Source organism: Ostrinia furnacalis, unplaced genomic scaffold (assembly GCF_004193835.3).
Source record: "Ostrinia furnacalis isolate ACB-3 unplaced genomic scaffold, ASM419383v2 OfSCF2039, whole genome shotgun sequence".
Lineage (NCBI taxonomy): Eukaryota > Metazoa > Arthropoda > Insecta > Lepidoptera > Crambidae > Ostrinia > Ostrinia furnacalis.
This window is the reverse complement of record NW_021132278.1, coordinates 537,747-563,145: the sequence shown is the minus strand read 5'-3', so window position 1 is coordinate 563,145 and position 25,399 is coordinate 537,747. Positions and strand designations below refer to the sequence as shown.

At 35.9% G+C, this 25,399-nt stretch overlaps 4 protein-coding genes across 10 annotated transcripts; 2 read left to right on the top strand and 2 right to left on the bottom strand.

Moving 5' to 3' along the window:
* Nucleotides 1-54: 54 nt before the first annotated feature.
* On the bottom strand, nt 55-1,838 carry LOC114354294 (uncharacterized protein C9orf85 homolog). Of its 4 annotated transcripts, none has more exons than XM_028306597.1 (4): nt 1,579-1,816; nt 1,176-1,500; nt 851-945; nt 55-577 (listed from the first exon to the last, which is right to left on the bottom strand). In XM_028306597.1, exons 2-4 carry the CDS (start codon nt 1,485-1,487, stop codon nt 421-423), a joined length of 564 nt encoding a protein of 187 aa, XP_028162398.1. In that variant the 5' UTR covers nt 1,488-1,500; nt 1,579-1,816; the 3' UTR covers nt 55-420. The 4 variants fall into 4 exon arrangements, with proteins under 4 accessions (XP_028162398.1, XP_028162395.1, XP_028162397.1 ...); XM_028306594.1 differs by having other exon boundaries at nt 1,687-1,816; XM_028306596.1 differs by having other exon boundaries at nt 283-577; nt 1,781-1,838.
* A 293-nt stretch (nt 1,839-2,131) lies between these two features.
* Nucleotides 2,132-3,689, top strand: LOC114354326 (U7 small nuclear RNA associated Lsm10). 3 transcript variants are annotated; one of them, XM_028306645.1, is made up of 4 exons: nt 2,132-2,439; nt 3,002-3,151; nt 3,260-3,377; nt 3,453-3,689. In XM_028306645.1, the coding sequence occupies exons 2-4, from the start codon at nt 3,006-3,008 to the stop codon at nt 3,588-3,590; spliced, it is 402 nt and encodes a 133-aa protein (XP_028162446.1). In that variant the 5' UTR covers nt 2,132-2,439; nt 3,002-3,005; the 3' UTR covers nt 3,591-3,689. The 3 variants fall into 3 exon arrangements, with proteins under 3 accessions (XP_028162446.1, XP_028162447.1, XP_028162448.1); XM_028306646.1 differs by having other exon boundaries at nt 2,138-2,245; XM_028306647.1 differs by lacking the exon at nt 2,132-2,439 and adding an exon at nt 2,657-2,906.
* A 2,648-nt stretch (nt 3,690-6,337) lies between these two features.
* On the bottom strand, nt 6,338-14,519 carry cry2 (cryptochrome 2). 2 transcript variants are annotated; one of them, XM_028306624.1, is made up of 10 exons: nt 14,443-14,519; nt 11,977-12,255; nt 11,496-11,747; nt 10,923-11,107; nt 10,629-10,800; nt 10,333-10,558; nt 10,120-10,260; nt 9,411-9,562; nt 8,062-8,264; nt 6,338-7,521 (listed from the first exon to the last, which is right to left on the bottom strand). In XM_028306624.1, exons 2-10 carry the CDS (start codon nt 12,225-12,227, stop codon nt 6,791-6,793), a joined length of 2,313 nt encoding a protein of 770 aa, XP_028162425.1. In that variant the 5' UTR covers nt 12,228-12,255; nt 14,443-14,519; the 3' UTR covers nt 6,338-6,790. The 2 variants fall into 2 exon arrangements, with proteins under 2 accessions (XP_028162425.1, XP_028162424.1); XM_028306623.1 differs by lacking the exon at nt 14,443-14,519 and adding an exon at nt 14,026-14,393.
* Nucleotides 14,520-15,889: 1,370 nt separating this feature from the next.
* On the top strand, nt 15,890-17,870 carry RpL8 (ribosomal protein L8). The gene is made up of 6 exons (XM_028306632.1): nt 15,890-15,993; nt 16,134-16,284; nt 16,448-16,604; nt 16,838-17,041; nt 17,284-17,442; nt 17,718-17,870. The coding sequence occupies exons 2-6, from the start codon at nt 16,147-16,149 to the stop codon at nt 17,831-17,833; spliced, it is 774 nt and encodes a 257-aa protein (XP_028162433.1). The 5' UTR covers nt 15,890-15,993; nt 16,134-16,146; the 3' UTR covers nt 17,834-17,870.
* The last annotated feature ends 7,529 nt before the right edge of the window (nt 17,871-25,399 follow it).

Below are 25,399 nucleotides of genomic sequence, written 5' to 3'. Positions count from 1 at the left end.
GAAAAGATATAGTAAGTAAACAGCTTTTGCTTTATCCAATGACAATTTTACTTATTTTAACAAACATGTTGATATGTGAACAGTAAAAGAGTTAAATATTCAGATTGTCATTGTAGTTTGGCAGACATGAAGAGATGTGGATGTACCTTTACAAACCTTGCAAAGTTTAAATTAAACCATCTCTCTATAAAATGCATTTTCACAAAAAAATCATTAAGAATGGAATGCTTTCAAGAGCAACTGATGTTACACTTATCTTTATCTTTTCTCAATTAATGTTATAAACTTAAGATTTTTTATCATGGGTCTTGCTGTCCAATTTAAGGTGTAAGGAAAATTTAATTTATTTAGAAAATTGTATAAAATAAAATGATGTAGCAACATAATTTTTAAATAAAATATATTCCATATAATTAATATCTATTCTTTTCCTTCATTGTCACTGCTGATTGGATCATCATCACTAAAAAAGTCATCTAAATCATCTTCTAAAGCCATTTTGTCCATTTCTTGTATCATTTTTTCCAAGTGAACAATACTGGTCTTCTGTTGGTCACTACCTTGTTTGTTCAAATATCTGAAAAAGTTATTTATGAATTTAAAAATTTTATATTATCATTTCTCATTTGGCACACATCATACAATAATAGTAAAGGCTAGTTAGTTAGGCTTTTAAATATGAAAGTTGAGTAGGAGCTTGATATCCATTTGCCTCTGGTAACTTAGAAGGCTGTGTTTCAAAAGTGAAGACTAAAATTTAGTTCATTAAATGAACTGATGAATTGGTTGAGTAGATTTTTTTTATAATAAAGTGATTCTTTGTGACCCAACCATAAAAAAATATACATACCTCAGTATAGTCCTCCTTTTTCTTTCAGGTAAACCTTTTAACATACTTTGTATAGCTGTATTTTGTGATTCATCTACCTTTTCTTCGTCTGGACTCTGTAATAAATCAATTATAAATTTTAAAACTGCTACAAAATACTATTGCTAAGGTAATTTCGATTATCTATAAGAGATAAATGTGCTCTAGTATATTGCATTAGATTTTCAGTAACTTTTATGATGTACAAAGTGTCCTAGTTTTAAGGAAGTTTCACATTTTGTGGTAACACCTTGATGAGCTATTGAAGGTACCTACTTATACTTCAAACATGACAAAATAAACTTACATCAGCTGGTTTGCAACATTTAGCACACACTTGTTTTTCAGTAGCACATTTACTGCATAACATGTGATATGCATGTTTTATAGTTTTTTGTTCACAGTTAACACATTTCCGTGGTGCTGTGAGTGGTTTATATTTTTTGTATTTGATTTTCCATTCAATGATATCTTTGCAGCGTTTACACACTCCAGTTATATCTAATGAATTTATAATTTTAGTCCTGTGGCTTGTATCATGCAAGTCATTTTTAAAAGCTGTTTTATTTTGGTATTTCTGTGGTCTTTGTCGTGTTGTGTTGCCTCGTGAAGTACTCATTTTTACATGAAACCTGAAATGGGTTAAATAAATCATGTTTTACATACACTAGCAGGGATCAGTCGGGACTACACAAATGCAAAATAAGCACCAGTTGACCACCCACTTGCTGCTAGCATTGGTAAATGTGATTTTTGTTTTGTGCACAAAAAGAATCACAAGTGGCTTGATTCTTTGATAGTAGATATTATTCACAGACCTAAGTAATGTTAACAACTTGCAGTTCAGCTGGACAATTGTAATAATGCGTATTTTTTTTAGCTTAACCACTGAAATAAAAAATATAACATAACCTCACTCAATGATTGCGTGCCGTGCGGCCATTCTGTTCTGTCTGTCACAGTCTCACAGTTGTCAACAATGTCAATTTTTTTTTTTTAAGCAAGACAACATAAAGGCCTAGTTCCATTAGGTCGTCGGATCCAACTCTCGATTAGAGTTCACATCTAGCGACTACGCGACTGTCTCGGTTAGAGCCCAATTTCCAGCGAGTCCATGATTTCCATACAAAAAGCTACTAGAATTTCCGAATCTCGGTTGGGTCCGACCAAGAGACCTAATGGAAATAAGACCAAAGTCAAATGACGGTCGTTCGTTCGATAATCTCTATTTTGTTAATCTGTAATTCTGCTGTCAATTGTTTGTCAGCTGTCATCCATCTCCATCTGTTTTCTAAAATTCTAACCTCAAAAAGACTGTTTTTAGCGATTTTTAACTTGTTTTAGTTTCATCACACAAATTGAATTGACTATTTATAGGTACATATACTTCTGTTCTGTGCTATAATTCATTCAAATTGAGAACATTTTACAATATTCTAAAGTTTCCAAACTTGGAAAAAGAATACAACCATACAACTTATTAATCTAAGCATACAACATACAACTGGAATTTTCGGATTTCCCTGCAAAGATCCAAGAAGATTTTGTGTACCTATTCGGTTTATTTACAGGTTTGATAAATTGCCATGACTATTTCAAATATGAGACTTTTACAAATTGCTGGGTGGGGTGGTGTAATAGTCAGCACTACTGGATTCTATTTGCAAAGTGTAATGGTGGATAGAGTTAGAGACTGTAATTTTTATAAAGACGCTTTGAAAAAGCTACGGACTCATCCAGGTGCAGTTCACTATCTCGGAGAGCCAATCAAGGATAAACGGTTTAAATTAACAGACCCTGAAAATAACTTTTGTGATGAACAAACAGCCAGATATCAAATTCCTGTATCAGGACCTAAAGATAGGGGAACTTATTATTTTTGGGCAGAAAGAAATGAAAATGAGTGGAATGTTACAAAAGCAGAATTAGAAATAAAGTTAAAACCAGATGCCAGATTGGTTATAGTGAAACAAAAATAGAATTGCATGCCTATAAAGTTCTCAGAACTACAGTGTGATGTTTTATCAGAGTAGTATATCATATTATATTAAAAACAATAAATGTTTTTAGTAATAGCCAATAGTGTTTAATATCCTAAAATGCCTGCTTACAAATCATATTTTATAATTTCAGAGTCATGTTTAAGTTTACTGGTACTTCTAAAGAAAAGTTTTTCTACCATAACACCTTACTATGTTTAGTAAAATCATTAGAAGGAAAAAATATAACACTAGATCTTAGAAATGATTCAACTATTTGTGGTCTTGTTACTGCAGTAGATGGGTGAGCTATTGAATGTTGATTATAAAAAAATATATTTATATTTATAAAAATGGCACCTATACTCTAGTCTTTATTTGAGTTACTTTAGTACCTATTTTTTCTTTACAGTTACATGAATATTTCTTTATCAAATGCTGTTTTTGTCGACCCTCAAGAAAATGAATATGCCTTTGAGACTTTATTTGTTCAAGCTCGTAATATTAGATATGTGCATATTCCTGAGACTGTAAGTGATAATCACACAAGAATAGAAAAAACATTATTGCTTGTTTTTGTTTACTAAAATGTTGTTTCCCTTTAGATGCCTATTATACCGACAATTAATAAAGAACTGAGTAAAACTAGAATGAAAGCTCCAGAAAAGAAACCCATTGAAAAATCAAGAAAAGCAAAGAAGGCACTGCAACGTCATATGGAAACAGTTGCTTTATTAGAATGATAGTGGTATTATACTTTTTAGTACTTACAATACTCTATAAAAGCAGAATTTGTATGTATGTTAAACATGATTGTTAGAGCATTAAAACAATATTTTATTTAAAAAGGGTTTTATTTGGTTTTCTTATCAAAGTATTTATATTTTATGTATCACACTGAATTACAATAAATTATAGGATTGGATTTGTTTGTGGAAAAAAAGGAATGTTTTCATTGGTTTTGAACCATATTATGTTACGTCAATAAAGCTCAAAATATGGTGGCAACAATTCAGCCACTATCAGTAAAGTGGTTAAGATCATCAGTAGAGTGGCAAGGCATTCTATTTTTATTTCATTTACTAGAGGCCGCTCGCGACTTTGTCCGCGTAGAAGTCGAAAACGTTCTCATAGGATTTTTAAATGGTTTTTAGCGTTATTACCTAGTTAGAATACCTATAACATGATGAGTATCGAAAATGATTTTAAATACAGCGCAAGCAGGCATCATAGCGATTAGTATCATAGCTCATGAGTTACTAGATATTAGTACAGATGGAAACTAACAAATAGTGAAAAGTTATAAAAGGAGTTTGGGCTAATTTATCCTGCAAGCTTCTCTTTCATTTCCCCTTAGATTTATTAAAGCATTTCCCCCTGTGATCATGTAGCTCCCAAACTTATGGATTGACTGGATAACTCTATTTTAGGTAATGTGGTATAGTGTAATGAAAAATAACATTTATGACAAGTATTTATTTATTAATAAAATATATGACAATAATAACACATCACATTGACTAAAACAACAGCATACTAAATAATAAATAAATCTGGAAAATAGAAACATTATTTATTTATTACAAAACCAATCAATTGTGAATGGATTGAACAGGGTGCGATTCCGGATTTGTTACTATCTTAATCTCTAGTCTCGGGGGTGTCTCCATGAGGCGAACTGTGAGCGGCTGAGTATCCGTCCGTTGGCAAATTTTTCCTATTACGTAATCGGTGATATTGATCGCAAACTCAACGTCTAAAGTTAGCAGCGAACTGAAGCTGCCGCAAATTGGGGTAGGTACATTATTATGTTACTCGCTTTATGGGCGGACTTTTAATAGCTGCCCACTGTTCACCTAATGGGGACACGGCCTAAGTGACTCGGCGAAACTGATCGCCAGTATCGATCCCCATAAACCATCACAAATGGCAATGCCAGATTTTGTATGGAAGGTGGCGTCTTTTTTTTTTCGCGCGGCCAGCGACCAAACTTTGTTTTTTGATTACAAAATAGTGTAATAACCCAAACTTACTATGGCATGTATACCTCTAAACTCAGTCTGAACTGAGTTACGAACATTAGAAGTTTAATGATTTTCATACTAGATTTGCTTTTTGCGCGCAAGTTTTGTAAGAAATTGCAACAAAATATTGCGCTATTTTTTTATTGAGCTGATTCTGCTGCATACTGATGTCTGGAGCCTTTAATGGATGGTATTGTTTGTTTACACATACAATGTCATTATTTTGTTGCAATTTCTTACAAAACTTGCGCCCAAACAGCAAATCTAGTATGAAAATCATCAAACTTCTGATGCTCGTAACTCAGTTCAGACTGAGTTTAGAGGTATACATATCATACTAAGTTTGGTTTATTACACTATTTTGTAATCAAAAAACAAGATTTGGTCGATGGCCGCGCGAAAAAAAAAAGACGCCAATTTCCGGCATTGTCTTTTATTATTGTTTGGCAAAGTATGGTTTGCCAAATGTTTCATTAGGCAAAAATATTTCACGATAAACTATTTACAAAATAATTTGATTGGTGCATAGAATGGTATACAAATTAGCTTGTGGTTATTATTTTGTTTAGTGGGTAGTTAATATAAAATTTGTTATACCTACATTAATTTCCTTATTTCAATCTTTGTATCGAAATTTCCATATGATTCATTAACAATAGAGGTGATTCTAGCGCTCGGCGGCCGCTGCCGCGGCACGCTTCGCTCGCCTTCGCGCATTAAGGGTCACTGTTCTAACCTAACCTAACCTACTATTTTCTGCAATACCTACTTTTTGCAACCATACTATTTTCTGCAATGTTTTACATAAAATTATTGTGAAAACCATGATCATGTGCCTTATGCTTTGATTTGTGGGTAACGGTGGGTAAGTATGTGAAGTGTCAATTTGACCAAACAAATTATTTGGGATATAATATTTGGCAACATAAAACATTTGCTATATAAACATTTGCCAAGTAAAATTTGGCCAAGTGATAATTTGACCAAATGAATTAGTTGCGAAAAGTACAGTTGCTAAAAGTTCATTTGGGAAATGAAACTTTGGCGATAAGTTGTTTGCGAAGTGAAATTTGGCGAAAAGTAATTTGGCCAAACGGAAGGATACCCTATTTATAACTATAGTACAACAAATCTAACATTAACACTACTTATTCTATGTATTAACTATAATCTTACAGGATAATTTTTAGGTCGGTATTGTGAAACAACACTCAAAACTAGGTTCAAACTCAAGCAAGATTCAAGCCTGTGGTCGAGTATCATCTCTTTTTCACACACAGGCTTGAACCTATGCTTCTGTTTGAATCAAGTATTGAGAGTAGTTTCATAATACGGGCCTAAATGTACATACAATGGCACAAGGCATTTTCTGTCAAATTAATGAAGTTTACATAGAATTCAATTAAATGGTGCCATTCACCACCTCTCGATAAGGACACCATGAGATCCATACTAATGTGTTTCTCTTTGATAGTAGTAATGATTAATTTATTACAATAGTTTTTTCGAACTATCAGTGAGTAAACATTTTACGTTAATCTTCTCAGGGCAGGGTGGTTTGATCGATGGTGTCCGAAACTAAAAATGGAGCTAAGTTCTTTCTAACATTAATTTACAGATTTGGAGAACACACAGTAAATTCTTTGGAGAATTAGTTAAGTTTTATATACCCTTAGTAGTACACTATATTATGCAGAATTTATTCAAACGTGATCTAAATAAATCACCTATTTAAAAATAAGGGATTACGATACTATTGATATAAGGAATGATGTATCCAGCTTCCTTTTTAGTTAAATGTTATCTAAATATCCTTTTATTATTGTTTGCATTCATTGTATCACTTTTTCAGTGGCGGCAGTAGCATAAGTGCACAAAATATTAGTTGTCAATAATGCAGTTTGTGTCATATAGTTTCACTATTCTGTGTTTTTCGTGTTGGGATCATATACAGTCTTAGAAGACTCTTGAAACTCAGCAGTCTGCATAGTTGATGAGTGCAAATTACTTTCCGACTTCTCTTTTTCCGGATCGCTTGCAGTTTCTTTATTTATCTCATTTTGTGTCGCTGCACGAGCGGTTGCAATTCGTGAAACTCCGTTATCCGTGTAGGACAAGTAGAACTTTGGCTTTAGAAAACCGAAACTGTTGGTTTTGACGTCCTGTTGATATGCCTCTTCTTTATTCAGCTGCTGGTTCCGATACTCGGAAGTATTAGAATAATCTTGTATGTAATTATTGATGGCTAGGTTCTTGAAGTTATAGTTGTCTTGTTTGCTTTGTTCTTGTGTGGTATCCATGCCTGGATTTGTTTTGTATGCGTCCAGATTGATAATGAAATTGGGTTGCGGTGAACAACGGTTGGGGCGTTCCGGAGTCGGCGGGCGAGCGACGTTAGTGCTTTGTGTTTGTACGATGACGACTTTCTTGAACTGCGTGTGCTTGCCGTCCCGTCGTGAGTTGCTACTGGGATGTTGGAACACAATCGCGTCTTTATCGAAACCGTCCGACTTTGATGCAGTAGTGGGCTGAGGGTCCGGTGCTTGACTACACAAGTAGTTCGACTGATTTATATTCGCGATTATGGACGTCGGACTAGGCGAAGATTGCATAACATTCGGTCTCTGAAGATTATGTGGATTCAATATAGCTGAAATGATAATAAAAAGTACCATCACTGCCATGTTAGAATATTTAAAAAATAACTAGGCGAATGTACTACTTCATCATCACATTTATATCATCTAATAACTTTTGTGCTCATTTAAACTAGGTAAATAATTGCAAACAATTAATAACTTAACAAAAATAGCTTGAAATTAAAAACAAAATATAAAAACACCTACAAAATTTTAAAAGTTTACACTTTTAACAAAAATCATTTTTATCGCATACAAGTAAAAAAGTATCCAATAATAAAAAAATAATAATATGACGACACCACGTTGGGCGCCAAGAAATTTTTGGCGCCCAACATGGATTACCAACAATAAGCAATTTCATTTCAGAGTTATTTGTATACATTTCAACCATAAACTAAACACAGACTGCGATAAAAATGCAAAAGCGCTTCAAAACAAAGGCAGCGAAAGGATAAAACTACGCGGGATCTTAACGGCACTGGTCTGCAAACGTTCGAGGTCTTGCGCGCGCCGCTTGACGCCGCTGACGATTTGTAAGGCTATGGTACCTTGTGGTTTGTATTTAGCGAGTTGTGCGTAGACTTGCTTGACGCGCTCGATGTTGATTTGCGAGGCCTTGGCGTGGTCCACCATGGGCATGGGGTAGTCGCGACCCACGATGCAGCGCGCCGACTGCTGCACCGACTCCGGCGCCACCCACGGCTCGTGGATGTAGCGCGTCGGCATGTTCTTCAGCGCGGGAATGTAGCGTCTGTGGACAATGGCCGCCATGTAAATGACATGTTAGATTCGTAAGAGCCGCGCTTTTTATTGTTATTTATAAGTAATTAATTAGTGTAAGTAGATACAGTGTACCTGCCTACAAAATAATTTATTCTACCGCATTAGGTTATTGACCTGTAAAGATAGTATAAGTTGGTGAAAATAAATAAATAAATGTTTTTAGCGAGCGCATAACTCAGTGCCTAAGGTATGGGAGCGGCACGGGAGTGTTTTTGTTACAACAAATGTCAGCGAGACTTCTAATTTGTATACTCTGTCACATCATAATAATATGTCAAAATCACCCCTCCTGTAGCGCTCTCATAACTCAGGCACTGTGTGAGTTAAGCGTAGACTAGATCTATAGTAATTTATATTGCACAAATTACTAACAGTCCAGTTAACCCCTCATAATAAGCTAAATAGGCTTGTGCTACACGTGGATTCATCACAATAGTTTAACGCGGCGGGATGCGAACCACCGTCACCGCTACTGTTTCTTCTAATAATTGCACCTAGTTGTGTCAAAACAGTATTTATATTCAACTGTGGGACGATATTGTCAATATCGAGCTATCTATGGCAAATTATATAAATTATCCCTATTCTAATGACACAAAATTATTTTTGTTATTCTGTAATCTGCATGCCACAGTTTATTATTTTAGGTAGGTAAATGAAGAAGTATAATGACGTAAATGACATGAAGATAGTTGAAACCTATTTACCTAAGATATATTGCAACAGAGTGTAGCCTCATTTAATTAAATGTAACATCAAAACAAGTATTTTAACGAGTAGATAGAAGTTATAGTTTTGAATAAAGAATAAATATTATAGCTCTACAAGTAGACATACCGGTTCTTGCTATAAATATATAAAGACAAGTAAATAATCAACGGCGGAGGTAGACTACCTACTTTTAGTTGTTATTGTGTGAAGTTGTGTGCATACAAAATAAATAGGTATACAAATAAAATTGAATAGGTATGTGTCTCTGTGAATTGACATAGGGAAATACCTATAAGAAAAAAATGTAAACAAGATCATTAAAACAATCTCATAGACTTCCACATACATTTAGGAGCATATCTATACATCGAATAGTTCTGGTACATTTACAAAATATAAGTACCTGATAAAATCCCCGTTAGGATCAGTTTTCCTTCCGAATCGGACAGGACAGTAGCAGTGGAAGAACTGTTGGAAGAAAGACGAGCAGGAGAGCCACATCCACATGCCCGCATTCACCGACCAGTCCGCATCCAGTAGTAACTCGTCAAACACCTAATAATACAACATTCATTCATTACTACCTGTTTTGTATAATCTAAACAAAAATAAGGTTTTGACCTTTTCAAATTTTTATCGACAAAAAAGTGGGAAATACTTGTTCGTTACGTAATTCAAGATTCGATTTTGCATTATGTAACAACTTTGGCGTAAGCTTAAAATCAAATCTCAATGCCTACATAGCGTAAGCCAGGGATGGCGAACCTTTATGTCTCAACGTGCCACTTTTCAGAAAAAAATGTTTGATGTAGTCATAGACGTGCCATCAAATAACACCTAATGCTATCAATGAGGAGTATAGTAGTGACAAGGCCTTACCACAGCCTTACTTTACAGTGGCACTAACGGACGACTTATTTACTATTTTATTTTATAGTGAATTTTGTGATTGACGCGTGCCATTGGTTCGCCATCCCTGGCGTAAGCTAATGCTCCCAGGGAAGGAGCATCTAACCCTAGCATAAAAATTTGATCCACTTGACCCAGAAATATCGAGAAATTACTACACCATCATCGTGGATGAATGCTGATTTAATAACATATCAAAATACCTTCATTCCTTCCTCCCATGAAATCCAAAGGTCACCTCTGGTAAGGAAGCATGCCACGGCATGTCGCGCCAGGTGATGGATCCAGCCTTCCTCTCTCAGCTGTATCATGATCGCATCAATCCATGGAAAACCAGTTTGACCCTATAACACAACTCAAAATCAATTTTTGATGAATATAAATCTTAGGTATAGCAAAACTCAGGTGATACATACGTTCGCCCATTTTGCTAAAGCCTCCTGGTTTTTCTCCCATGGTATTTGAACACATATGGGATTGCCTTCCATACGGTCGAAATTTGGATTCCGCGTTGCGGCGCAGTAGAAAAATTCTCGCCAAAGTATTTGTCCGTGTAAAGAAAGAGGTGGTCGCACCCTCTTAATTCTTTTGTACAATTCCGTTAATTGGTAGTAGAATAGCCTTGTTGATAAGCACCCAAACCTAGAGCAACACAAAAGTTAGTATAACGTAGTTTAAATTGAAAAACATTAACAAAATGCCACCTACACACCTCAAATAGGGTGACAGCCCTGTTTGGCTAGCCAATAGAGATTGCGGAGTCATTTTAGGCCGCCCAAATGAAGCTACCCATGCTTTCCGTTCGAGATGCCTCTCCAATCTAGCTAAAGCTTCGCTCTCACCGCCAATCCACACCGGAGGCCTCAGTCCTTCAGTCTCGAAGCCTGCAAATGCACATACATATCCTATAGAATAAAGCGTTCCAAGCAGTTGCAGCTGTTTTCGAACAGTAGGATAATTAATTTCATTCCTCTGCAATATCATAAGTTGAGGGTAGACGACATACCAAGCTCCTCGAGGGTAGGGACTCCAAAGCGATCGTCGTGATCGTCGGAGACCGGTGTCGTGGCACCGTTTAGCGTTTCCGTCGAGATGGCGGGTTCGGCGGGCGGCGGCGGTGGCATACTCGCTATCAGCGCTTGGAACTGATGGTATGTCAACGGTGCTTTCCCACCATTGCGCTCTATAATTCTAAGAAAAACGATTAAAACGTTCAGTAAAAGTACTCGGTACCTACACTAGAATTGATAGCCATATTTTTTAATTAATGTCTGATTAGAAATCCTGTTTGACGCGAATTTACTTTATTTATTCAAATCATTTCAGTTGCTACTTTTTAGTTAAAGCATCGTAAAATTGGAAGATTTTCGATTAAATTTTTAAAGTTATCAATGGGCTTATTTCATTCATTCGTCGCAAATGGTACCCAACAATAGAAATAGTCAAAGCAATGTAAATAGTTGATTTAAGTATCTTCGAGTTATTTTAGTGCCGTCACAAATGACGCAATAATAAAATCGTCCCAATTATTCAGTCTGAGTACGTAGTTATAACTGGATAAGTGTAAATATTTACTCACTTATCTAATTTGTAGAGTGTGTGCGAAACACGAGATATGACGGTGATGCCGACTTCTCGGCATTTGGACATGATATTGTGGTCCCGGACACGACCGTAGGGCTCAGGGTCTTCTTCGAACGTGAGTTCTGTGGTGCCCCACTCGCGAAAGAGTTTCGGCAGGGCGTCGGCCGGTTGTCCGCGCACCACGAACAACCGGGAATTTAGCTTCCTCAAACTGCTGTCCAGGTCTTCCAGGCATTGTAACAAGAATCTGGATAATGAATTGGAAATTATCAGTAAATGGTCTCCGCGAAAAGTTTGAGTTTGTGCTATTTACTCAACTATGTCAACAGACACGACTTGGTTGTCGGTTTAACTGCGATAATGAGATTTGAAAGTGCATACTCTACTTTCGCTGTTTTGGTTTTTACTGATACTGTTACTTACTACTCTTCGCTAAAGCAATCAAAGATGAAAGAAACAAGGGCTAAAATAATTACCTCCATTTGTTTATCCCAACATTCGACGAGCTAGCGAACCAGGGATCGATTATGAAGACACATCGGAATGTGACTGCGTCGCTGAGGCCCTCTCTCAAGGCCGGGTTGTCGTGGAGTCGGAGGCCTTTGCGGAACCAATGAACGATGTGTTTCCCGGTGGAACAGCGCTGCGGGCCGGTGGGGGCGGTCGCTAGGGTCGCATGCGTGCGCGCACTTGACGCTGTCGGCAGCGTCTCCGCTGCAGCCGACATACCTAACTCGTCACCCACATGGCATTAACTGCGAATAAAAGGTTATCATTGAATTACGCAAGCAAGAAAATAGATCGATATGTGGGCTAGACGATACGATTATTTCAAGGTATTTGCGAATTAATGGCACATATTTATTCATGGCGTATGTCTAGCTGAATTTGCTAGAAACTTAGAGCCACCATTTACAAGTTCCTGATACCCTATTATTACTTATCAGGAAGATAACTGTAACATACAGTTTCACAGGTCTCACATGGAGATAACTGGCAAATAAAAATAATAACAAAATGCTATCTTTAGATGTTGAAGAATGTTTTTAGATGACTGGTGTAACTAGCCCTTAGCCTAGGTTTGGTGGCACCTCACTAAATAGAACAGTAAGTAACTGTATATCATATACCTGTGCCACATGCAATATGAGTAGGCTTTATAAGGTCTAGCCTAAAGTTTTACCCACATGAACTACCTACCAGCTAGCAAGCAATTGAAACAATAAATAACTATCTCAAATTTCATTGGTTCTGCTATCAGCTGTGTCATTAAAACATAAAAAATACATAATACTAAGGTAAGCATGCTGCTATTGCATAAGCATTACAAAGTGTAAAAACAGTAGGTGAGTATTGTGTAGTCTTTTTAATTTTTTTACACTTTTTAACTAGATTTTACTTAACCTTCTACTAAATCTTTAACAATTACACATTGCTGCTAGAATTATACAGTAAATTGTAAACCGAAAATATATTTTTTAGCATAGTGTTGCTTTGATCTTAACTTAGCAGGTCTTCATACAAACTAGTATGAAAACAGGGTAGAGCCAGAGCCTGACATTAGGTAATTTTATTTATTATAGTGAAAAAGAAGCAGGGTTCAACATAAAAATATTTTAGTAGTGTATTTTACTTTTCATACTTTAAGCAGAAAAGGATAAATTAAAATAAAATTTAAAATAATATTTTTAAACCTGAAAAAACACAGGCTGGTACCTACATGTCCTGTTTTATTTAGTTATTTTAAAGTTAGAAGAATTTATTGTTGCATCTGCAGAGAAGAGAGAAGTCAATGGGAATCAATCATTATGATGAAAGAAAATTAGGTGAGGGGTTCTGTAGTCCCACTACAACCTCCAACATCTAGAAAAACTCAAGCACTCAAGCCCAAATATTGATTTAGTAAATGAAGTTACAAGAATTGTAGATTTATTTTTTGTGTTTGTTGTGCTTCACCTATGCTTCAAAACAGGCTGCTCATAAAAATGGCATCTTATGTTAGACATTTTCCAATTTAAGTAAGCCCTCTGATCTTATGTAGGTATTTAGGTACAGTTTTTTCATTCATCATGAACAGATTTGTCTTTAAACGATGTCTTATAAGAAAAAAATTACAGATTACAACTAAGCTTATTACTAAATGTATCTTATTATCATATTTTATTTATTAGAACAAGTCTATCATTTTGAAATAATTAACTATTTGTTGCCATTTTTATTTATAGCCCCTTTCACAATCTAAACCTATTTTCATAGACTACAAATGTTTGTAAACTTCGTTGTTTCTAAGGCTTGAGTTTCCCCATCAGTTTCCCAATTCCAAGCTCAGTACATAAAACATGTGAGGTCTGAAGCCTTTTCAAGTTTTAAGTTGAATAACTTCCCTTTTATACCTAACTACTTAGAACATAGGTAGCTAAAATGTCATGCCATCCTGCTTCAACTTAAGGCTTTCAAAAAGAGTGTGATAGAGAGGAGAAGCAAACCTAGAAATCCATAAAATTATGAGGCAAAATATAAAATACCTTTGAATATCCTTGATATTATAGTAAAGCTGGCCCGGATAATTGTAATCCACTGGCGAGTTCAAAGAGTCACTGTTATTTTGTTACAAAATTAAAAACACTATTGGAGAAATAAAGACAAGTATTACACAGTGTAACCGCTTAGAATTTTGATTTGTTTTAATCACTTTTAGCACTGAATTCTAGTTGAAACCTCGCACTACACCGTTAGATGTGTTTATTCCTATTTTCTTGGTCCAGAACATGAATTCATTACGCCGTGCTTAGTAAAAACGACAAGAAGCAAACAAACTCTATCGTATCGTAGAAAACCACACAGTTGTCAGAAAAGTCCACGCCGCTTGCAACGTGACTACAACGTGACTTTAGGCTACGCTCACACAGTAAATTATTCTCAATAATTAAAAAATTGCATACCTAATTAATTTGGTAATATTCCGAATCAAAACAATTTTTCACGGAAACTTTTTTTGTTTGACACTTGACAACAATAGTGAAACAACACTATTTTTATTTATTCACTATAGTGTTGTGACATCTTTCTTGAACTTCATTTGTTGCTATTTTATTTTGTACCTAGGTAAGGTATGTACTTCTTCTATATTCTTCTATCTATCATACGAATAGCTACGAATTCGATAGAAGTTACAGTAGGTACTGCAACATTTTTTTATTAACAATAATTCATTTTATTTACAATTTAAAGATTTTTAAAATGAATTTACAAACTTAAATTTAATAGCTGTATTACTACTATACTACTACTACTATACTGCTGTAGTACTACTGTACTATACATAAATAGATAATACATATTTACAAAAAAAAAAAACTAAAAATTAAATAAAATAATTTAAGTGTCTTTTGAGATGCGCCGTATCTTTCTTTTTTGTTCTAACTAAATTATGTAATTTTTCCTTCGTTCTTACGAAATCGTAGAGTAAAATTAGGTATAATAGGTTTATAAATCAATCATCTTACGTTCAATCAGCATGTCTCCGACATGCAAGACAACGAATAAAAGTATTTATAAGCTTTCTTGCTTAGTGCAGAAACCGCCAGAATAATTTGTACAATGTGACATCTTTTAGTAATAAATACTTTTTTACTTTACTTGACTTTAATGGAAGCAAAGTTCCTTACTGATAGGAAACAAGCAACATATCATAAAAAAATAGCTAGATAAATAAAATAATTTTGCAGAAACAGCGTTTATGGCTAAAATAATATCCGAAGTAGGCTATCAACGAATCTTTTTTGTTTTAAAAACTTTATATCGTTTGCACAATAGCAATCTGAAAATCATTTTCATAGTAAGTATAAATAAAAATAGAATTAAATAAAAAATGGAACAGTGTAAACGTAGCTCTTTTTAAACCACTTTTATTTTTATTACAAAAGAATGTCACCGCACCGTGCGTAGATACAGCAGCACTACGACATGGCTGCCTGCGAGTTTTTGGACAAGGTGACTTTGTCCGTTGCAGCTCCAAAGTGTACTTTATCTGTGAATATAGTGATGTGCTACAAAAAATATTATAATTCAATTTAATTGATTCCGATAAGGTGACTCAGGATTTTTGCTGGAAAAATGTTTATTATTTTTTATTCATACATAATTAACAAAAATAAATCGCGTATAAAAACAAACATCTCCTTCTTTCGTATGAAACACATTCACTTTTTGTGTTAATCAATGCATCCAGTTTCCAGTAATGAGTGAGAGTAGCTATTGCCACACTTTTCCAGAACAGCGAGGTTTTGTTTGTAGAAATCGAGAGGCGCTGAATTAATTCCATAATCATTTAAATTAATTAATTTTATTTCAATAATACTCATTAATTTCCTTGATATCATCGAATAATTAAATTGATTCTTTCATATTTGATTAATCGATTATTTAGTCGCATCTCTAAATTAGTCTTGTCTGTGGTTTTAGTTCTTTCAAAAGTGACCCTCTGCGTAAATGTACGTGATAATTTGTAAATAATTTAAATCCGTAATAATCTAGTGGTAAAAGTAGTATTTTGTAGAGTTACTGTGAAATAAAGCTAGCCTCATAAATATTGTTTACGATTCCGTTAAAATTTAGGTGTATACATTTTCAGTGAGGGAACAACCATGGGTCGTGTGATTCGTGCTCAGCGTAAAGGTGCCGGCTCAGTCTTCGTTTCACACACGAAGAAAAGGAAAGGAGCGCCTAAACTCCGCTCCTTGGATTATGCCGAACGTCATGGATACATCAAGGGTGTAGTGAAGGTAAAACGCATTGTTTTTGTATCCTCGGTCCTTTGACATTTCTCACTAATCTTTGATGCTTAGACCACGATGCAAATTGCTTCATAACCCTCTTTATTGTAACGTTCAAGAGGCGTTGAAAATTAAATGTTGCATTTTTGTTTCAACTAGTGTTGTTGCGTAGGATATCATCCACGACCCCGGCCGAGGAGCACCTCTGGCGGTTGTTCACTTCCGTGACCCCTACAAGTTTAAGACGCGCAAGGAACTGTTCATTGCTCCCGAGGGTCTCTACACTGGCCAGTTCGTATACTGCGGAAAGAAGGCTACACTTGAAGTTGGTAAGTTCTTTGCCCTAACCTATCTATACTTACTAGCTTTCAATAAGAGTATACCCATGTCTTTCATTGGATAATGTAATACAATGAAACTTTGTACAGCCTATATTTATCAGTTAATGTAGGACTTGTTAATTAGTCCAGTAGTTTCAGAGCCTATTCAATACAAATAATCAATAATCTTTCTTTCTTTAAAATATTAGTGTCAATAAATCTGATAAATAATATTTTTACAGGAAATGTCATGCCCGTGGGTGCTATGCCTGAGGGTACCATTGTATGCAACTTGGAAGAGAAGATGGGTGACCGAGGCCGGCTAGCCCGTGCTTCCGGAAACTTTGCCACCGTTATCGGACACAATCCTGATGCCAAACGTACCAGGGTAAAGCTTCCTTCTGGAGCCAAGAAAGTTCTCCCATCAAGCAACAGAGGAATGGTTGGTGAGTATTTATTTATATTGCTAAAATGATATTATATTAAACTGCCAAAACATTGTTACCTTGATTACAATTTATTTATAAATGTAAAGGTATCATTGTTTTTATTTGTTCATGATGACTTTCTACTTACCTACTCTGAAGATCATTGATTACACAAGAGGCTCTTTCTGAGGCAACAGATTTCGATTTTTCACTCAATACTAGTTGTACGATTATTTTAACAATATTCAAAACACTTTCAGGTATTGTCGCTGGTGGTGGACGTATTGACAAACCCATCCTGAAGGCTGGGCGTGCGTACCACAAGTACAAGGTGAAGCGTAACTGCTGGCCGTACGTGCGTGGTGTTACCATGAACCCTGTGGAGCATCCTCACGGAGGTGGTAACCATCAACACATTGGTAAGTATCGGAACTTCACATTTGTTGTTTTAATAAATCATAACTCATTATTGGATGTGATTGCTTGTGGCCATCCTGAGTTAATTAAAATTCCATAATAAAAAGGTTTATAACATTAAATTAAAAATTACTACATACAAAGCTAAATTAGATAGAACTTTATTTATAAATAATTTGCCATCAGAAAATATTTATGGGCATTTACCTAAATTAAAGTTATGAATACTGGTGCTATGTTATTATGTTCTACAGTTATATTTTATTTCATTTTACAGGTAAGGCATCGACTGTCAAGCGAGGAACATCAGCCGGTCGCAAGGTCGGTCTTATTGCTGCGCGCAGGACCGGAAGAATTCGTGGTGGCAAGACCGACACCAAGAAGGAGGCGTAAATATAATTTTATGCAAAATAAAAAACACAAAATCAAACTTATGATTTTTATTTGTACCCTATGTAGTTCTTTTTTTTTTAGCTGTTAGGGTTGCCAGGTTTCCGGCTATAGCCGGACATGTTTGGCTTTTTAGGGACTTGTCCGGCCTGTCCGGCTTTTGTTGGGCTTTTTATGTGGCTGCCGCGCCGTCAAAAGCAAACATGCGCGATTAGAATGTTCGATTCGAAGATGATAGTTATAGAATAGATCACCCATGAGCTATAACGTTCCTTTATAGGTTTTCCATCACAGATTTTCCAAACTACGTTTTCGCGAGTTAGGTTTGCGATAGCTACAAGACATACTTATAAACATTCTTACTTTTCGATGGTTTTCGATTACTTGGGATTCTGAGTTTTTAGAGAATTAGTTATAATACATCCGGTTTACGATAGGTTTTTTGAAAATTAGGTCGTAGTACTTATTATCTATGAATTAGGTAGTTTTTTTTTTTTTTGTGGCTCGCACGGATTAGGTATAGGTTTGCTTTTAAAAAAGCGTAAGGAGGCATCGAGTATCAAAATACTGTGGTTATTATTTATGGCTAGGTATATTCCTGCTTTACCAAAGTTCGATTGGGAAAAGTAACATGTTTATTGTTCTTTTAATTCAATAAATTATTTTTAAAGATTTCTTAATGCTTAAAAAATAAATGTAAGAAACAGTTTAGAGAGTAGGTTAATTCATGGTAGCTTTTCAAACTACTTTACCATTGTGTGTCGAAGCGTTTCAAAAAAAAATTAGACAAATTTTACGGTCACTCGTAGGTACGTACCTAATTGTATATAGTACCTATGTACTACCCGTTCGCGGGTAAATCCGCGAAACAGTAAAAAACTTATGTTCCGATCGATAAAAAAAAAACTGTTGTAGTTCTGGTAAATTAAACTTCTGAATAACGATTCATACAAGTTTCCACATAAGGCGCCATGATCCATATTGATTAAATACTTCAAGTTATTTCGATAATCAAGAAAACACGCACTAAACATCATTACCATCACAGTAAAAGTACTGACCTTTGCCGTTGTCTTTTAAATTTTTTTATTTTACCTATACACAGACCAGATTTTGATTATAAATTTAAAATGTACATATTTACCGTGACAAAATAACAAAATTATATTGAAATCGTATTATAGCCAATAAAATGGAATCATGAATTGAAATATTGTCACGAGAAATCGTCATAGCCATCGCGGCAGCATCAAAGGTTCTTTATTGTGGCCGCGACGCGACTTATCCCCGCTTGTGTCCGCGCGTCCCACTCTTCAATTCGTTGCTCGTAACAGAACAGAGCCCCGATTACGGTAATTTTTAACGTCAACAATCCAGACACGCTTCTCGATTCTGCGATACGATTGGTCGTTCAACAGCGTACGTCAGCTGTTTTGACCAATCGTATCGCAGAATCAGAAACGCGTCTGGATTGTAGACGTTATAAAAGTTACCGTAATCGGGGCTCAGAAAACAAACTAAAGTCGCTGACATAGCTCAACAGATTAGCAAGCTGAAGTGGCAATGGGCAGGGCACATAGTACGCAGAACTGACGGCCGATGGGGCAGCAAGGTTCTGGAGTAAAGGCCACGTACCAGCAAGCGCAGTGTGGGACGCCCAAAGACTCCCTCTTAGGTTGCAAAAGTTAGGTCCGTACTTGTTACAAAAATTTCCTATACCTGCTCATTGTTTTTGGTCCAAAGCTAGATAAAAAAAAAGTTTCATAGCTACGGTCTTCGTCCAAATCCCCCTAACTCCTTCCGCCAATTAGCTATCAAATCAAAATAATCTAACTTGTCATCTCCCTCGCACAGCAGATGTCGCACGCGCCGGTCACGTGACCACTTGTGAGGATTGTAACGCAGTCGTGCCTCCGACATGGATGTTTGTTCAGACAGCTTAAAAAGCTAAACGCTGCGTCTTATACCGTTGTGATAAGAGCGAGTTTTCAACAAGAATAATTTGTTGTGCACACTTGATTTAATGTTTATTGCCCTGTTTGCTATGGTTTGTGAGGGAAATTAAGTGTTTTGTTTGTATAAAACTGGGCTAGTTAAAGAAATCCTACGTACAACCAGTATCATCATAACTCCAGCCACAGGACGTCCACTGCTGAACATAGGCCTCCCCCAATGATGTCCTGATTGGCCCGTTGGTAGCGGCCTGCATCCAGCGCCTTCCTGCTACCTTTATAAGGTCCTTCCACCCACGCTGCGTTTTCCTGTACGTGGCTTCCACTCCAGAACCTTGCTGCCCCATCGGCCGACCGTACTGCGTACTGTGCCCTGCCCATTGCCACTTCAGCTTGCTAATCCGTCGGGCTATGTCAGCGAATTTAGTACCCAACTTAATCTAATAAAATCTACGATACCTCTCAAATAAATACGCAGATTATTTATTCAAATCTCAAGCAATAAACGCATGTAATGGGGATCAGCCGTATTCGGACCGCAGATGTTTTTGACGTGAGTTTTGGCGGGAGCGTGGCACGCACGTGGCGCCGCAACGGCTGGCGGCCATCGATCGAACTAACGTTTGCTTTTTATTTGCGTAGCGAACCTTCTTGGACTTGGTGTTTGGTTTTTGAACTTTTTGAAGTTGATGCTGTTTTGATCTGCGAAAATAACGTCTGCGAAATTTTTTTACTGACAAATTAATATAAATTCAAGTAAATCGATACACACGTACCTATGTAGCAGCTAGGTAGTAATGTTGTAGGTAGTTCTTTAAACAAATACTTATAATAACTCTTTCGGTGAAAGTTTACCAATAAATAAATTTTAATATCCTTGGACATTTTACACTGCGCTTCTGGTACCAAACTAAACAAAGCTTGTACTATGGGTACTAGACAACGGATATAAACATACTTAAATACTTTTTTTTTGTAAATACATACTTATTATACATAGAAAACACCCAGTCCAATACAAACAAATATGTTCATGCACACAAATGTTTGTACTGTGCGGGAATCGAACCCGCTACCTCTGGAATAGTACCTAGTCCGTTTCGAACCACTACACCAAACGGCCCATGTCGCCGTTATGAACTAATTAATTTTGATTAATTTCAATTCGTTCGTTTCAGTCGAATGACGTCCACTGCTGGACATGGCCTCCCCCAAGGATTTCCACAACGACCGCTCCAGCGCCGCCCGCATTCAACCACTTCGCGCAACCTTCACCAGATTTTAGTACACAAATATTCTTAGAACACAAATTGATTAGGTTTTTTAGTCGTTTGCCCATTCGTTTCAACCATAAGATGTCCACAGCTGGACAAAAGGACAAAGGCCTTCCCCTAGGATGAGCTGTCTGCGTCTAAAGCCTGGTCGCCGAGCACGTAGAATTTCGTCCAATGACCCCAAGCTACCTATCCTTATCGCTCGCGCGTAATTATATTGCTGTCGCGACTGTGCGACGGGCGGCAGCAGTGAGTGTGCGANTGGAGTCAGGAGGTGGCCATAGGAATTCCTAAACGAAACGGTGGAAACTTATCGAGTTTGGGTTTGCTGGATTTGTCTTTTCGAGCACTTTGATGCTAAATTGTATTGCAATTGAACCAAGGCTCTGAGATTGAGATACTACTAAAAAGTGTAAAATAAAATTATAATAATTAAAAAACTTTTTTAAAAACAAGCTTTTATTCTGAAATGCAGTTGTACTAAAACGAAAAAAAAAATTGTACTTAAGCAAGTTTCAAATAATTTCGAAAGCTTGTAGCGCAAACAAAAAAACCGGCCAAGTGCGTGTCGGATTTTTTTTTTTAATTTAAGTTATTTGTATGTAAGATTACGCGGTAGTAAGCGGTTTACGATTTACAAGGTATTAAAAAAAACTACTTACTAGATCTCGTTCAAAACAATTTTCGTTGGTATAGTTTTTATAGTAATGTACATCATGTTTTTTTTAGATTTTTCATTTTCTTATTTTAGAAGTTAGAGAGAGGGGGACCAACTTTTTTCCACTTTGGAAGCGTCTGTCACGCAAACTATTCGATTTAGAAAAAAAATATTTTAGAAACCTCGATATCATTTTTGAAGACCTATCCATGGATAACCCACACGTGTGTTTGATGAAAAAAAAATTTTTGAGTTTCAGTTCTAAGTATGGGGAGCCCCCAATATTTTTTTATTCACAGAATACATCTACCTACCAAGTACATACAGTATAGCTCTTATAGTTTCGGAAAAAAATGGCTGTGACATACGGACGGACAGACAGACATGACGAATCTATAAGGGTTCCGTTTTTTGCCATTTGGCTACGGAACCCTAAAAAAGCGGAATAAAATCCATGCGCGATACAAGCTTTCGAAATTATTTGAACCTTGCATGCAATTATTTTTGTCGTTTTATTATCATGTGTTAACGGATTAACGATTAACGTTAACTTGCGTTAAATCTTGTGAAATGTAACGTTTTAACGTTTAACGAAGTTAATTTTTTTATTAACGGTTTAACGATTAACGAAGTTAACTATTTGATTAACGGTGCCCAGCTATGCTTTTAAATTACTAAGTTTAATTAAAATCTAAAACGTGCTATCGGTTATTTTAATCAGCTTGGGTGTTAAAAGTTGTTCACTGTTTGAAAAGAAGATGGATTTAACATTACTTATTGTCTTTCTAAATAATTGCTTTGGTTTTATTTAAAATTATTTTTGAATAGCATAAAATATGTCAGAGTTACGTTTGTCACAAAAATACTTTTTACGGTGGGCTATTTTAAATTTTGTAATTTGCATACTACTGAATACCAAAATGTAGGTAAGTACCTCGCAAAAAATATTCTTGTTCAAAGTTCAAAATTGTTTGAACTAGACAAGTGCCTACAATAGGACTGGCTCGAAATGAAAGATATTTATGTCGGCCTATGTAGTATTCATAGTGCTAATTTAGAAACCATTCTTTGCTGATCTGAAAGAAACAATGGGTGTATCGAGAATGTGTTAACGAATAAGAGACTTAACAAAGTATTGTTTACTAGTAATAAACACCTTCTATTAGGCTTATTATACAGGGTGGAATTTTGTAATGCCACCTGGAGGGAAAGTACTCTTAATTAAATACTGTAGATAGAAAATTTTACTGAAAGAAAACATTCCTTTATTTGTGACAATAAAGAGAACTGCATTCGAAAATTCTCTACCATACCATACAATTTTCTGTACATAATTAAAATAATATAAGATTTCATGGTTTTCCTTTCATTTGATTTATCAAGTTTGTTAGAGAGATTTCATCCTTATACTTAACCCTAACGTTCGATGCAATTAAAATAGGGTGTAATTTTTAACCCGATTGAATCCCGGATGTGGCAAGCAAATTTTTGGAAATCTTTGAACGCAGTTCTATTTCTTTTCAAAAATAAAGAAATGTTTTCTTTGAGAAAAAAAAATCTATCTACAATATTAAGAGTACTTTCCCTCCAGGTGGCATTACAAAATTCCACTCTTTATAACAATAGTTTCTTGCTTATCATTTAGAAGTACGAGTATTTACGTTCTACTAACCTACGACACATTATAATTCCTTCTCCAATTATTTCTAAATAGGCTGATTGGTGCGACCTGAGGGCCTAGTGTGAGTTTACATGAAACGCGATCACTAGTGAGGACGTTTGTAAACTCACACTCAGCCCACTGCAATCCAGTGAGTCTTCCAGTCACGTGGCCAACTTTTAGCTTGGTCCCCGGGCCAAGTCACTGGATTTAATTTTTGAATATTTTTTCTTCGAGCTAAAAGTGGGCCAAGTCACTGGAAGACTTCCTACTTATCTTTATGAGGTCATCTGTCTACCTTGTGTTGTGGGTGGACGTCTCATGCTTAGTTTCGACTTAGTTCAGTGCAAAAAAATCTTCATTGTAGAGTAGACATAAAATAATTAATAGAATTCAGTTTCCTTGGACGTTGATAATTAACGAGTCAGAAGATACACTCATTGTAGACACAAAATACTTAATAAAATTCAGTTTTCTTTCACGGTGATAATTAACGAGTCAAAAGATACACGTATGTGAATCAAATTAATAGTAATGTTCCCTATATCTTATTTCTTCAATGCACGTGCCATACAATGATACAATATCACTGGTCGTAAAATTAAGAAGCTATAAATTATTATACAAGCTTTTTAAATGACTTAAGGTAAGTACACATTACGTATGCAAAGCTTGCGAAATTTTTGAACGCGTGTAAAAAAATACTACACTTATAAAAAGCCCCAAAGATACACTCGTATGCTAGTAAAATTGAAGCCCCTTTGACTAGATCTATGAAGGGAAACTTACTGAGTCGTAGATAGGTCATGAGTAGAGCCTATTCAGACTTAAAGAGCCGCAGAAGAACTAAGGAAGTATACACTATTCCCAATTTCCCATATGACAACAAAAGTTTTTTATAATAGTAGTTTTTATCATGCTTTCCGCCGCTTTACCTATTGTGCTTTTCACTGAGTTAATTTTTGTTTGGAGTCCCGCAGTGTGGTGTTGGCCTTAAAGTTATTGTGTTTCCCATTGAAGTTTTTGTTATAATCGAACCATTCACGGCTTTTATTGGGCTATAAAATCATTATGAGTTAACTTATTGAACTCTACGATGTACAAATGGCGGCACTCAAATAACACATTATTGTTGCATCGAAAATGTCCATATTGTATTCTTGTCTATACAAATCTAAAACATAGTATTGCAAAGTAATGTTAATCAGATTAAAGATACATTATCATATTTATAATGCGTTCGTGTCAAATTATTAAATGGCGGATTCATAGAAATGTTTATAATATGCTCATAATAAGTAAGATATCTTGCGTAAGCTCTGATTTTTTAAACATTATTGTCAAAAGATTTATACTTGGAAAAAAATATGATATTTTCAGATTCAGGACATTAAAACTCTTTCTGTATTAGTAATCTTAAAATAAATAAAGTATTTGCCTACGTTACAAACGCTACAATGAATTATGTAATTGTATTGCTCGTCACGAACGCCACAATTTACGGGCACCTTTATGATTTGAGAGATGAAAATCACGCTAATTAGTTGGCATGGGAATCGAATGCCAATGATTGGCACCGTACAAGATAACGTAATAGCCAATTTCACACACACCCACCATCTTTCTGAGAGCCCCCATTGTTGGCGCCAGCAGTACCATATCATCAGCGTAGCTTATGTTGTTGATACAAACACCATCTACCCAGCATCCGATACGCATACTGCTAAGGGCAACAATGAGGTCATTTACGTATAGGTTGAAAAGCCTGGGAGACGTCAGCCCACCCTGTCTCACCCCGCACTGCAACCCATACTCCTCAGAAAAAACGTTAGCCCATCTTACGCTGTTAATCTGGTTAGCATACTAATAATGGAATATTTGTGATACTTCTGACGGGACGCCCTGCCTCCTCATCTTATCCCAAAGGATGTCATAAGACACAAGATCGAACGCCTTGGAGAGGTCGAGGAAGCATGCGTAAATGGAAGTCCCCTGATCCGTGTAGTACCTGACAGTGTGCTTAAG